At 23.4% G+C, this 14,288-nt stretch overlaps 1 protein-coding gene across 1 annotated transcript in view; it reads left to right on the forward strand.

Moving 5' to 3' along the window:
- LOC100211329 (SH3 domain-containing kinase-binding protein 1) overlaps positions 1–14,288 on the forward strand; it is a 36,958-nt gene that overhangs the window by 8,928 nt on the left and 13,742 nt on the right. Inside the window, exons 5-6 of the mRNA XM_065794006.1 lie at positions 12,210–12,550; positions 12,628–12,670. Of these exons, the coding sequence (XP_065650078.1) occupies positions 12,210–12,550; positions 12,628–12,670 (384 nt within the window). The remainder of the gene's footprint in view (positions 1–12,209; positions 12,551–12,627; positions 12,671–14,288) is intronic.

Raw genomic sequence — 14,288 nt, forward strand, 5'->3', positions numbered from 1 at the left:
ATTTATTGGTTAAGGTGATAATTACTTAAATAAATGTCAACAATTGGTTAAGTTAATAATAAGTTAAGTAAATAATGACAGCAAACTTCTTAATTTGATTATCTAATTGCTTTGTTATACGAACTGCTTGTGACATTATTAGTTAGTGGTATGATAGTTACTATATAATAATTAATTAGTAAAGTAATATGTCATTAATTTCTTGTCGTTAATAAGTCATTTGAATGCACTTACTATACTATATTACTCAAAAATTATAAAATTGTTAAACCACTCTTAGTATTGTCATAAAAAATTTGACTTATTCTAGTTCTTATTTATGAAAATCTTTTTGGTGATCTATTTCATGAAAATCTGGTGACTATAGCACGACGATTTGAGGGTTAGGTGTTGCTGGTTTATAAAAAGTAAAAACTATCAGAAATGTATTTCTGTCGCATTTAAAAATAGATATAAAAAAAAGTGAAAATAGATTAAAAAAAAAAAAAAATAGACTGCTATTACACCTAAAAATCTACAATTTTCATCAATTTAGAAAGTACCGAATTTTTAAGAATTTCTTTACAAAATTAAATTAAATATAAAACCAAAATAAATATTTTAAATACTCCAAAACAGCAGCATCATTAATGTTAAGCAAGTCCAAAACAAAAACAGTTTTTGTTTTGGAGTTGAAAGGTTGAACCTGTAACACCAGCTAAAAAAAATGGTAATTATAGACAAAACAAACAATAAGTAACTTTCTGTGGCTGTTGTGACCCAACCTTGGGTAGGCAAATAAATAAATTAGAAAAAGATAGAAATTTACTAGTCAACATCAATGTGTGGTTTTTTCTCAAATCATGAAACAAGTGGTACTTGGTGCTCTTATATCTTTTTAATACATTTTGTTTATAAGAAGAGCAATACAAAAAATAAACTCAGATAAACTCAAGCTTTCTTTATTAAACATTAAAGCATGTTTGTTTGTTATATCATTTAGGTTTTCATAACTTTAAATAACAAAGATTTTAAAAGAATAATTCTCTATAAAGTTCAAATCCACACAAAAAATAGAAGTGTTTTTACTACAGATATAGCCAGAAAATTTTTAAGTATAAAAAGTTGATTTTTGCATAAAATTTATAATGAAAAATTGGCCACCAAGAAAAAGCTATTGTACAATAACTTTTAACTTTTCTTGGTTTTTAATTGATTTAATACATCATTAAGTTGAAAATATATAAGTATAATGCAGAAATTTGATTTTTGTCATAAGCAATATAAAAATTTATCAAAAATGTGTTTTTTTACCCTTAAATTACCCCTCTTAAAAAAATGAAATTGAAAAAATTTTAAATATTCTTTTTTTAATTAGGAAGTAACCTTATCTTTATTCTTTAAAAAATTGAAAATTGAAAAAATCATTACAAAATATATATGTGTATATATGTATGTGTATATATATATATATATATATATATATATATATATATATATATATATATATATATATATATATATATATATATATATATATATAAATGTATAAGTAAAATTATAAGTAAAATTCTATTTCCCCTCAGTGAACGATAGTGTGCCGGAGGCTCTAGTATACATTGACTGACTAAATAGGTATATATATATATATATATATATATATATATATATATATATATATATATATATATATATATATATATATATATACAGTCACCAGCCTCATCAACTCTTAAAAGTTGTACAAAACTTTAAAGGTTAAAAAAAATAGTTTAAAATTAAAAATTAAATTAGCTGAAGCAAGCTTTAGTTAACTTTTGACTGAAGTTCTTTCTTTTTTATCCATAACTGTGAAAAAAAATCTCAATATTTAGTTTTAACATCAGCTGCTCATCATCAACATTAATTCTACTATTTAAAACTCCAACACATGTTGTGTTCATATTAAAGAGAATGTTAAAAAAAATTTTGAGCTCAATTTTTTGATTAAATAATAAATGTATATACATTTGAAGAAAAACTAAACTTGTCGTTTTAGTCCAATTTATTGTGAAGTTTTAAAAAATGCGATTTTACTGAGGAATGTTGCAGTCTTGATAACTTATTTCAAGCGCATTTATATCTTATTAGATTTTATTATAAACCATCATTTGTAGACTTTCAACAAGAAATGTAGAAATTCTTATAATTTTTAATTTCTCTACTTTTTTCATAAAATTTTAAATTATTTTATTTTCTAATCTTCATATTTATATAAAAATAATTATAAATATATTTATAAATTTGTTAAGTTATTTTATATTTATAATCTTCACATTAGAAAAATAAATAAATAAAGGTCAGGTATATATGTTTGTTCATTGGTTATAACTTGTTATTAAAAAAAAAACTGTTTGTTTATTGTCAAATTATCTTAGTTAAATAGAAGTTGTCTGTATTTTTAAGTTTAATATGTATATGTAAATTGTAAAGTTATAGCATTAAATGACCTTTATAAAAGTAGAAGGTTTATTTTGTTTAAATAAAGATAAAAAAATTTCAGAATATATTATAAGATGACAAATGTCTTCTTTTTATGTACAAGGGCACCATAAAAATGTATAAAAGATAAAAAGTTTAAAAATATTCTGACAGTTGTTAAAAACAAATTGTGCTAATAAAATCTTAAAACCAAAAAATTTTTATTTTTTTTTTCATTCTTTTACAAACTTTTATTGGGATTTTTTGAAAAACATTACAAATAAATATGATTTGCTGTTTGTAGGTAAAAAAAAATTAGTATTTTTATGTATCTAAAAAAAATACTTTTTATCTAAAGGAAATAAAAAATGTATTAAAATTAATATTTTATAATGAGGTCATATACTAAAAATTACTAAATTTGATCAAATAAATTTAGCTCAACTTTTTTTAATTATTATCTTTAATATAAACACGACATGATGTTTGGTAGCCCATTTAAACAGGACCATTGATTCTTTCATTTTTAAGGAGCTTTATGACTTTTTTGATATATACATTTCTATATTTCTATCATCCTTCTTCAATTCTTCTTTAATTTAATTAAATGTATAGTTTGTAAACTTAATTGGTTTTTATTTCCTTTAGAGGTATTTAAATAGTTTGTATTAAAGAATTAATTTTTCAACTTGCAATCTTGTTTAAAAATTAATCATCTAACTAGCCACACAAAATAATCATTATTTATAAACTTATCATTATTATTTATAAACTTATCATTATTATTTATAAACTTATTGTTAGGATTATTTTTTAAAGCGTTTAAACTAAAAAATATGCTCGCAATTTACATATTATGCTGTATATAAGTATAATTTTACCGTAAAATATTTCTGTAATAAATGATTTTTAAAAGCTAATATTAAACTTAAAATTAGTATTTATAAATATCTGTTGTAAAATGAGAAATTTAAAAATAAAATAAAAAAATCCAAATATGTTTGGATTTTATTATTTGTTTTTTCAAAGTAGATTTTAATGTATCAAGGTCAATCGTTGATACTCTCCAATTTTACTGTGTTCTATAATTTTACTGTGTACAATCTTTCCCACCTTCAACTCCAAAACACGAACCTTGTTAAGCAAGGTTGATGCATGGAAAAACAGATGGTATTTCGAAAGGCATAGAGCCTCAAATCTCTCAATTGTGAGCCAAGTGTTTTTCTAATAGTCTCCTATGACATTAAGTTGCTTATGACTAGTATATGGTGGCATTAATTGCCTATAATCATTTTTGACAGAAGGCGTTATAGCAAATCATTTATAAATAAATAAACAATAATGGTTTAAAAGTTGATCCTGGTATGAATGTGATCCTAACTCCTCAAAGAAAAAAATATTTAGGGGGTTAATTTTTTTTATATATAATTTTTTTTTTGTTTTCTAAAAATGTAAATTTGGTGTCCAAATTATGGCACCTACAGCCTGCACTTGAATTTTTCAAAAAAAAAAACTTGTCAAGAAGAATAACAAAAAAAGAAAAAATCTTTTCATTGATTTTTAAAAGAGTATTAATATTAAAATGATCTTAAAATGTTTACAAAAGACTACTTGAAGCGTTAGAATTAATTAGGAAGCATCACTAGTTATTTCTTTTTTGTTTACAAAGGAAATAAATAACTTGAAGCATTAGGTTGTATTATAAACATCACTAATAAAGAATTTTGAAAAAATTTAATAACTTTATAAAAGATTCTTGAAAGAGAAAAAAGTGTACACTTTAAAAAGTTTTCTACCTGAAACACATGGTACCAGTTTGTGTGGTTGCATTTTATGATAAGTTTTTATGCACATACATTTGTATGTTTATGCAAATTACATATCATATATTATTATTAAATTATTTATATATTATATATAATATGTAGTTGGATATCAGATAAGACATTCAACTACATATTATATATGATATATAAATAATTTAATAATAGTAATGCTTTAAAAGTATAAATGAAACAAAAACTCTATTAACCTATTTTGAAAAGTTTGATAAAATTGAAAATTTTTTGAAGTTTTGAAAATATTTTTAATAATTAATGATTTTAAACAATAATGGCCAATAAAAAAAAGAATAAATAAACCAATAAAAACTGTATAAAAGTTTACACTTTTTTGAAGTTACATGTAATTGAGTTTTTCCTCCATTCAAAAATAATAATATTTTTATTGGTAAATATGTTGTTTCTTTTTTTTTTATTAAACATACCACTTTACTACTAAAGCAAAAATCCTTTAAAAGTCTGATATATCAGACTTAAGATTTTATAATTGTAGATACTTCTACTTTATGTTTTATAAGTGTAGATATAAATATAATATATGTATAATAAATATAAAATATGTACAATATAAAGTAGAAGTTTAATAAACAATAATAAATAAAGTAGAAGAATTATGAAACAATCTTTTTTTTTTCCTTCTTTCTTTTTTTTTTGCTATTATTTTTTGTCTTATTTTATTAATTTTTACTTTATTTTTATTTATTCTTTGTGAATATTATTTTAGTTCTAGTCTAAAAACCAATTTTTTTTTAACTTTTAACTTTAAAAAGTTTAATACTATGAATGTTTAAGCATAAAAATAATTGTTATAAAGTTTATTGTATTGCTTGTAAAGTAAATTGAAGTTGTTCTTTAGCCATCATATTACATAACAAATCAAACTGACAAAATATTTTTCTCTTCTCTTGTTTATAACCAATTGTATATCTTTAATATATATATATATATATATATATATATATATATATATATATATATATATATATATATATATATATATATATATATATATATATATATATATATATATATATATATGTATATATGTATATATGTATGCATATATATATACATACATCAGGTAATGAAAAAAACGTTACAAAATACTGTTAAACAAACCGTTTAAAAAATAAGGCATTAAAAGGCATAGAAAATAAAAATTAATATAGTAACATAATAGTGGCTTCAGTTAAATTTTTTGTCAAAATTGGTCCCCAATTTTTTGTTTTAGCATTAACCCGTCATCTCGATTGAAAACAGCTTAAGATCCATTTTTTTTGTATTACTTATGCATTATTGGAAGCTCTAAAGTCATTTAAAACAGAATGCTTAGCAAGAATAGACTTCAGAAACATGGGTGCTTGAAAAATTTGTTGGAAACATGTTCTTTTTGTTGTTCATATAGATAATTATTTACTGGTGATGAAATTTCAAGAACCAGGTGATATATGGATCTGCCATAAAATGAGCTGCATGATATTCTACAAGATGCTTGTAATCATCTCTTGGAGAAGTTGTTATTCAAAGAAAACTCTTTGCTTCAAAATACAAACGGTGTGTGCCTGAGCCAAAAGTGATTTCTCAGAAAACCCTTTAAATCTATATACTGCATCAAGAGCAGAAATTAATAAATTCACTTCCTAAGGTTGGAATGAAATTTATTAGTTAAACATTTGCTTTTAATCCCAGTTATAGCTTTGTACACATGTTTAATCCCAGTTATAGCTTTGTACAAATGTTTAATCCCAGTTATAGCTTTGTATACATGTTTAATGCGCATTTCTTAAATATGATTTCTACACATTAACCAAAGCAGTGTTGTTTTTTTTCTAAATTTTTGTTAAAATTATAATTGTTCCATCCAATCTGCCTGTATTTGTAGCAGTAGTGTTTGTACAAACTGCAAAACACTTGTCAAAACCTGGTCAAACACTTCAAAATACTCTTAAGGTTTTGTATAACTGAAACCTGATGAAGTACTTTTCTAGTGTTACTTTGTACAACTTCTAGAAAAATTTCATCTTTATGACCCAATTCTGGGCTTGTAACAGAAACAGCAATTCAGTCATGGGTAAGTTTCTGCTTCAACTTTTATTTCAATATGACAAACTACTTTACCATTAAAATGAAGACAAGCTTTTTACCTCCTAATTTATCTCTATAGTTTTCTCATATTTCAATACCTTTGTGTGCTACAGTTTCATAGGGTTTCTGTCTTATAGTCTATTTAATTTTGTTTCTACTCCTAAGTTATTCATTACACTAGCAATAAACATTGTTTGATCTCTTTAACTGATCCCTTTTCTTGCACTTAAAGGTGTTGTTGCTGCTATAAAAGGTGTTGTTGCTGCCAAAAAAGATGTTGCTGCTGCTGCTATAAAAGGTGTTGTTGCTCCTACAAAATAATCTCTGGTAATAATGTTATGATCATAAATGACAGTTGCATGTGTTTGCCTTTCTTTAATCACTTTACGTGTTTGGACTGGAACTGTCTTCACTCTGCTTCAAACTCGTCTTTAGAATCTATATGAATTATAAACTATAAAGAAGTTTTTTTATAAAAGGATAATAAGGATAAAAAAAAATTAATAAACCAAATAGTTACCTTCTAAACATAAACTTGCTTTTGTTGCAATTTTCACTTTTAATCCATAATCAGCTGAAATACACTTATTGACTTCAAGGTATACAGCAATATATTTTTCATTTTCACTTATGTGTTCACAAGCGCCATCTGCCAACATTTTCTTCCTGTATTTCCTTACATATCTCTTGATTCTCCTTTCAACTCTTGTTTCTAATTCCTTATCTCTAATGTGAGTAATGAACTGAACTCTTTAATTTCTCTGATCTTCTATGAATGAAAGATCTTTCATTATAATCTTTTTGTTTCTAGGCATATCGATACAATGTTTGCTTTGTCAATCTTGAAAAGGCAATTTTACCCTAAAAAAATTACATATAGCAAGTCTTCTCAGGAGATGCGTGCAGTCGCACACCTCATATGACCATGCAAGCATTTTTTTTTTTTTTGATAACTTGGCCATGGTTTTTTGCATATATTAATAACTTGTGTGTTTTTAAAACTGCACTGAAAAGTACTAATTTAACGAGAAAATTAAAAATAAACAAACCATAAACTGAAAAGAGAAACAAAATTAACAAATGATAAAGTAAATAAAGCATAAACAAATAAAAATATAAAACTAATGTATTTTTTAATTTAGAAGCGTCTTAATTAGTAGTTCAAACTTAATTAGCTTGATTTAAAAACGTTGCAATTAATAGTCTAATGCTAATCATTTTTCCTACATCCCCACTACATCCCTATAATATATTTTTAATATAATATAATGTTGGTGTAACACTTATTGTTTAATTGTGTCATTTTTGAGGCATTATTGTTATATCAGTATTGGCTAAAGGGTTCAAATACAACTATTGGATAAATTTTTATGTTATATTTGCTTTGTAGACATTAAAAAATATCTAAGTTTTAAGTTTATAAATAGTTAAGTTTCGAATTAATTAGGCTTGCATTAAATAACTTTAAAACTTCGATTTTTTCTAAATTCTTTGTAGAGAATCACTTTTTAATTAAATTTAAAACATTAATTTTATGATTTTATTTTTTCTGGTTTATTTTTATCATTTTATCATTTATTAAGAGTTTTATTTTTTTTAGTTTATTTATTTTTTTTTTAAGTTTTTTTTTCTCTTTCCAGTTTATTTTTAATTTTAGTTTAAGTTTACATTTGTTTATTCAGCGCAATTTTGAAAGCGCTGAATTGAAGCATGCAATGAGTCATGGCTAAATTGTCAGAATAAAATATTATATTCGTATTTAAACTATTAGTATATATATATATATATATATATATATATATATATATATATATATATATATATAATATATATATATATATATATATATATATATATATATATATATATATATATATATATATATATATATATATATGTATATGTATATATATATTTAAATTTTGTTTAAATGAAAAACAGCATTATTAATAGTACTTAAAGTTTTATACGAGGCAATCATCAGCTATTAACTTAATATTTATTGCTCTATTATAGTAATATTGATCACTGTTTTATGTTCGAAAGTTTTTGTATTATTTTAATATAATATAATGCATAAACAATCAATCAATATAAATATATATATATATATATTTCTTGAATGTCGTAATAGCATAAAATAAGTAATTATTTTTAAAAATAACAAGATATTTTTTATTCTTGACATGTTTCATAAAATTTATTAACATTTTAAAAAAGATTATTTTACAATAAAAAAACTCTGAAATAAATATTAAAAAATAGAAGTCTTTACAGAGAAATATTCACGGACAAAAATTATACATAATAAACCAATATATTTATTACAAAATAACTCGGTAAATAACCAATCAAAATAACCAACTGTCAAAACAAAAAAAATCACAGTAAAATTAAATAGATAAGTTTATAGCATAATGTAAAGTTTGTTTATTAAGTGAGGGACTTTCCCATTTAATGTGGAAGGCTTTTTTTAATTTGTGTTTGGTTGGGGCATTATCTAAAATCTCAAAAGAATCACAGTTAGCCAGATATATATATATATATATATATATATATATATATATATATATATATATATATATATATATATATATATATATATATATATCTGTGTGTGTGTGTGTGGTGTGTGTGTGTGTGTGTGTGTGTGTGTGTGTGTGTGTGTGTGTGTGTGTGTGTGTGTGTGTATATATATATATGTGTGTGTGTGTATATATATATATATATATATATATATATATATATATATATATATATATATATATACATATATATATATACATATGTATATATGCATATATATATTTATTTATATATATATGTATGTATATATATATATATGTGTGTGTGTGTGTGTATATGTATGTATGTATAACACCTGTGCCATAAAATTTGAGACTAGATTTTATTAGCAATAATTAGTAAGTTTGATAAAATATATATATATATATATGTATATATATATATATATATATATATATATATATATATATATATATATATATATATATATATATATATATAATATATATATGTATATATGGATATATATATTTATTTATATATATACATATATATATTTGTATGTTTATATATATATGTATATATATATGTGTGTGTGTATATGTATGTATGTATAACACCTGTGCCATAAAATTTGAGACTAGATTTTATTAGCAATAATTAGTAAGTTTGATGAAATAATTAGTATTTGGTATCAAATTAAAGCTCTATCTTTTCTCTTTTAATTAGTATATAATTTGTCTGATTATTTTTTGTTTAGATAACAATTTAAAATGCTAAATCAACAACCCCTTTAAAAGTTGTGTGCATGATTTTTATCGAATAAAGCAAGAATTTGGAAAACGCATTGTTTGGAACCATTTCAAGACTACTCAGAAGCTACAATTAGAGATATATGAACGGTTATGATAAAAATAAACCATCGCGTTGGATAGCTGGAAGTGGATGAAGACCTGCTTTTAATACACAAAACAAATGCATCAAAGTAAGAAAAATGTTTAACCATCAAAGATGTGTCACTTTCAAAGGCTGCTAGTAGGCTTGGCTGTAGCAAAAGCATCGGTTGAATCTTAAAATGCTTTAAAAAGCCTATTCTTTGTTATAAAAGAAAAAAATAACTAGGCAGAACACCTAAACAAAGGCTTAGGGGCCGCAGAATATGTGGTCGACTTTATTCAAAATATTGTGACCATGAATTTATTATTAATGATTTATCTTACTTTACTTGGTCAAATAGTACCATGGCTGGTAATAATACATACTATTCTAATGATCAAAATTTGACACTAGACATTGTTAAGTATTATAACGTTGCAAAATTTGAAAAAAAATTACTTGTATGAATGGCAATCTCCCCACGAGGAGCGACATCAACTTGCATTGTTCCTTCTAATCAAGCAATAAACCAAGAGATCTATTTAAAAGAGTGTTTATAAAAGCGCTTACAACCTTTTAATAATAAATATTATAAAGGCACTAAGTACATCTTTTGGCCTGATTCAGCAACATCTCACTAAGCTAATTCGGTAACAAATTTGCTGAAAACGAAGAAGATAACATTTGTTTAAAAAAAGGACAATACAGCAAACTTGCCAGAAGCTTGTGCTATAGAGGATTTTTGGGCAATGCCTTAGTGGAATGTGTACAAGGATGGATGGTCTACAAGTGATATATCAAGTCTTAAACATCGGATTTGTTATTGTGCCAGTATACTTGATAAAAGCAAAGATATGAAGATAAGAAGTCTTGCCATAAAAAAGAAGATATGTGAAGTCTTGCCATAAAAAAGAAGATATGTGAAGTCTTGCCATAAAAAAAATTTTATTTTTGTATTATGCATTTTTTATTCTATGTACATACCAAAATTTCTTTTTTTCTATCATGTTATTATAAGTTTTTATTAAAGTTTAAAGCCAGTCTCAAATTTTATGGTACAGTTGTTATAAATACATATATATATATATATATATATATATATATATATATATATATATATATATATATATATATATATATATATATATATATATATATATATATATATATATATATATATATATATATATATATATATATATATATATATAGTAGGAGATATGATATTAATCAAAATAATTTTGTTCATAACATGGTATTTATTTGGTACTAATAATTTTCACTTGATATTGTTAATTTAAATCCAGTTGTTTTACTTGATAAAGCAACGATTGCTATAATTAATATTTTAAACAAAGATGAACTCATTTATTTCAACACAAAAGCTTAGAAAATATTTAAATTTAACAGTTTGTTACCCAAATCAAATCCAGGTTAAATGAAGCTAAGTTATATGACCATGTGGTTAGGACCATTTGTTTAAAAGATTATTCTACTTAGCATCTTAAGTTCGTCGAAGAATGTGTTGATAAACCCCAACAGTTTAGGAAAGTATCCTTTGGTCGGACATAAGCAAATTTAAAATAAAAACTACAAAACATCGTCAAATGGTGTGGAGAATGTCAAGAAGCACTTTAAAGTACTGCAATAAGACCTACAGTAAAACATGGCTGAGGCTCTGTTATGATTTAAAGCTGTTTTTCTAGTGTGGGTAAATTAAAGTTTATTGATGGTAAGTTAACTGCACAAGTCAACATTGATATTATAAAAAATAGTTTAAATGTTATGTATAAACTGTTAAATAGTAATTGACAGACTCGGTTGATCAATACATATTTCAGCAGAATAATGACCATAAACATTTTGCCAAAGTTACAAAAAAAATCTTCAAAGAAAATTGCATTATTTTGTTACCATGGCAACATCAGAGTCCTGATCTTAACCCTATACAACTCTTTTGGGACAAATTGCACTACAAGATATCCATTTCTAAAATAGGTTCTAAAACTCATTTTAAAGAAACTTTGCGGTGGAAGTGTGATTTATTACCTCAAGAGATCATTAAAAAATAATTGATAATATTTCTAACGATTGCTAAAGGTCATCAATGAGGTCATCATATCAAGAAACTTTTAAACCTCTTATTAATTTTTTTGAATTAATAAGAGGTTATTTTTCTAAAATAATTCTTTGTTGTCAACTTACTTTTAACTTAAGTGTTATTAAGAACCAAAATCTTTGTACTATTAATTTATATGTTTAATTGTCACTGAAAATGTATTAGTATATAGAATAAAAATATTTTGTATTCAGAAAAATAGCATTACTAGTTTGTTTCTGGCGCGGCTATATATATATATATATATATATATATATATATATATATATATATATATATATATATACATTTATATAATTTTTATAAATTTCTCTAATTTTTAGTTTCTGAATCAAATAAAACTATTCAAAAAGCTTTAGTGACATATGCTTATGAGCCAGAACAAGATGATGAATTGGCTCTTACTGTTGGTGATATTGTAGTAATAACTAATACTAAAGTGTTTGAAGGTTGGCTTGAGGGAGAGTTAAAAGGAAAAGTGGGTTTATTTCCTGATAACTTTGTTGAGCTATTACCAATTGAACCATTTAAAGAAGAATCAGGGTGTGAAATATCAAAGTCTAATTTCACCAAAAATTCTATTAAAAGAGCAGCTAAAGAAAATCCAGCTACTAAAACTGAATCCAAGATGGACTTGACAGATACGGAAAAGCTAAAGCCTCAAGTAATTTTTAATGCAATACATGTTATACTAATGTAAAGTTTATTAAACAATTTTTTTAAAATGTAAATTTTTCTTAGGTGGGATTAAATACAGCTACTGACAGCAACAGCTTAAAGCAAGGTACGCTTTGAATATTTATAATCTCTCTTTCTCCTTTTATTTATAAATGATTAAAGTTTGCAGAAAAACTTCACTCCATTTATAATATAGGATAACAAGGATAAATATCCAATAAGATGTGGAAAAAAAAACCCGCACACCATTACTTTAATGGAAGTTATGACAAAGTAGAAATTTTCAAATTTGTAGGCTTGTGTATTTTAATAAAGTTTAATAACATAATCCATAAAGTACGTATGCAGTAAAACACTGATTTAGGATATCCCACCCCCACCCCCTGTATGCACATGTATGTTTACAACAACTGATAAACAGTTAACTGGGGACAAATGGTAAAAATGTTACTCCAACCACATACAATCTTTTAAACATAAAAATTACTCAAAAGAGACTATGCAGTCGTGGACAGGAAAGGCGTGCGATCGCACTCTATTCTTGACTACGCATTTATTCATTTTTTGTGACAACTTAACCACAGCTTTTTAGATTTTTGAAAATGTTTAAAAAATCCGCTAAATAAAGTATATAGTAATAAAGCAAGAAATTGCTTTTAAAGATTGTATACTTATTTAAATTATCTTAATTTAAATAAGTATATTATCTTAATAAAAAATATTGTTAACAAGTGTATTTTTTATGATTAAAACAAATTGTACAATTAATTTTACAAACAACAATGAAAACAATTTCTTTAATAAACTTTTTGATGCATAAATTTTATAGTCGAAAACATAACAAAGTTATTTTTTCTGTTATACTATGTAAACTTTCTGATAAAATTTGTTTACACTAAGCTAAACGCTTTTAACTAAAGTTTTATAACGCTATTAAATAAATTATCATAAAATATTAAATAAAACTTTTACTTATTTCAAAAGTATATTTTTTAATGATGAATGTAATTTATTTTAAACAATTTGTATTCTTAATTTTGTAAACAACAACAACAACAAATGGATTTCAATAAACTTTTTTCAAAAATACTTTTTGATAATTTAAAAATAAAGTTAGTTTTTTATTAAACGATAATTAAATGTAAGGCTTTTTTTATTTAAAAGGGTTCGCCTAATATTATAAAAATATTAGAAAAGATCAAAGCTTTATAGTTCTTCATTGGTTTAAAAAGGTTATAACTGAATTTTTTTGTATAAGGAGAATTTTTAAAAAATCTTTTAATTTTATTTAATGTTTAATTAAAATTATTTATATTATTTTTATTTTGTTTATATATTCTTTTTTTGATTGATATATAAAAATACATAAATAAAAAATAATCATATAAATTTTTTTTATTTAGACATTAAAAAAAAAAGAAAAAAAAATTTATTTGCTATTCTCCTAATATAAAAAAAATCAGTTAAAAACTCGTCAAACCAACACCACAAGTTATTTAACATTACTGTAATTACAAAACATAATTAAAAATAATTTTGTATTAAAGTTTTAGTTTTTCAGATTTATATTAGTTGATTTTTTTTTTAGAGCTATAGGTTTTAATTTTTTTTTAATTTCTCTTTCGTTAAGAATTCTTTCTTTATTATATAGTTTAGCCTGTTTGTAATTATTTTCCTTTGTCAGTTTTTTTCAGCGCATTTTTAATTATCTAAAGAGTTGTGAT

The sequence above is a fragment of the Hydra vulgaris genome, chromosome 03, assembly GCF_038396675.1.
Source record: "Hydra vulgaris chromosome 03, alternate assembly HydraT2T_AEP".
Lineage (NCBI taxonomy): Eukaryota > Metazoa > Cnidaria > Hydrozoa > Anthoathecata > Hydridae > Hydra > Hydra vulgaris.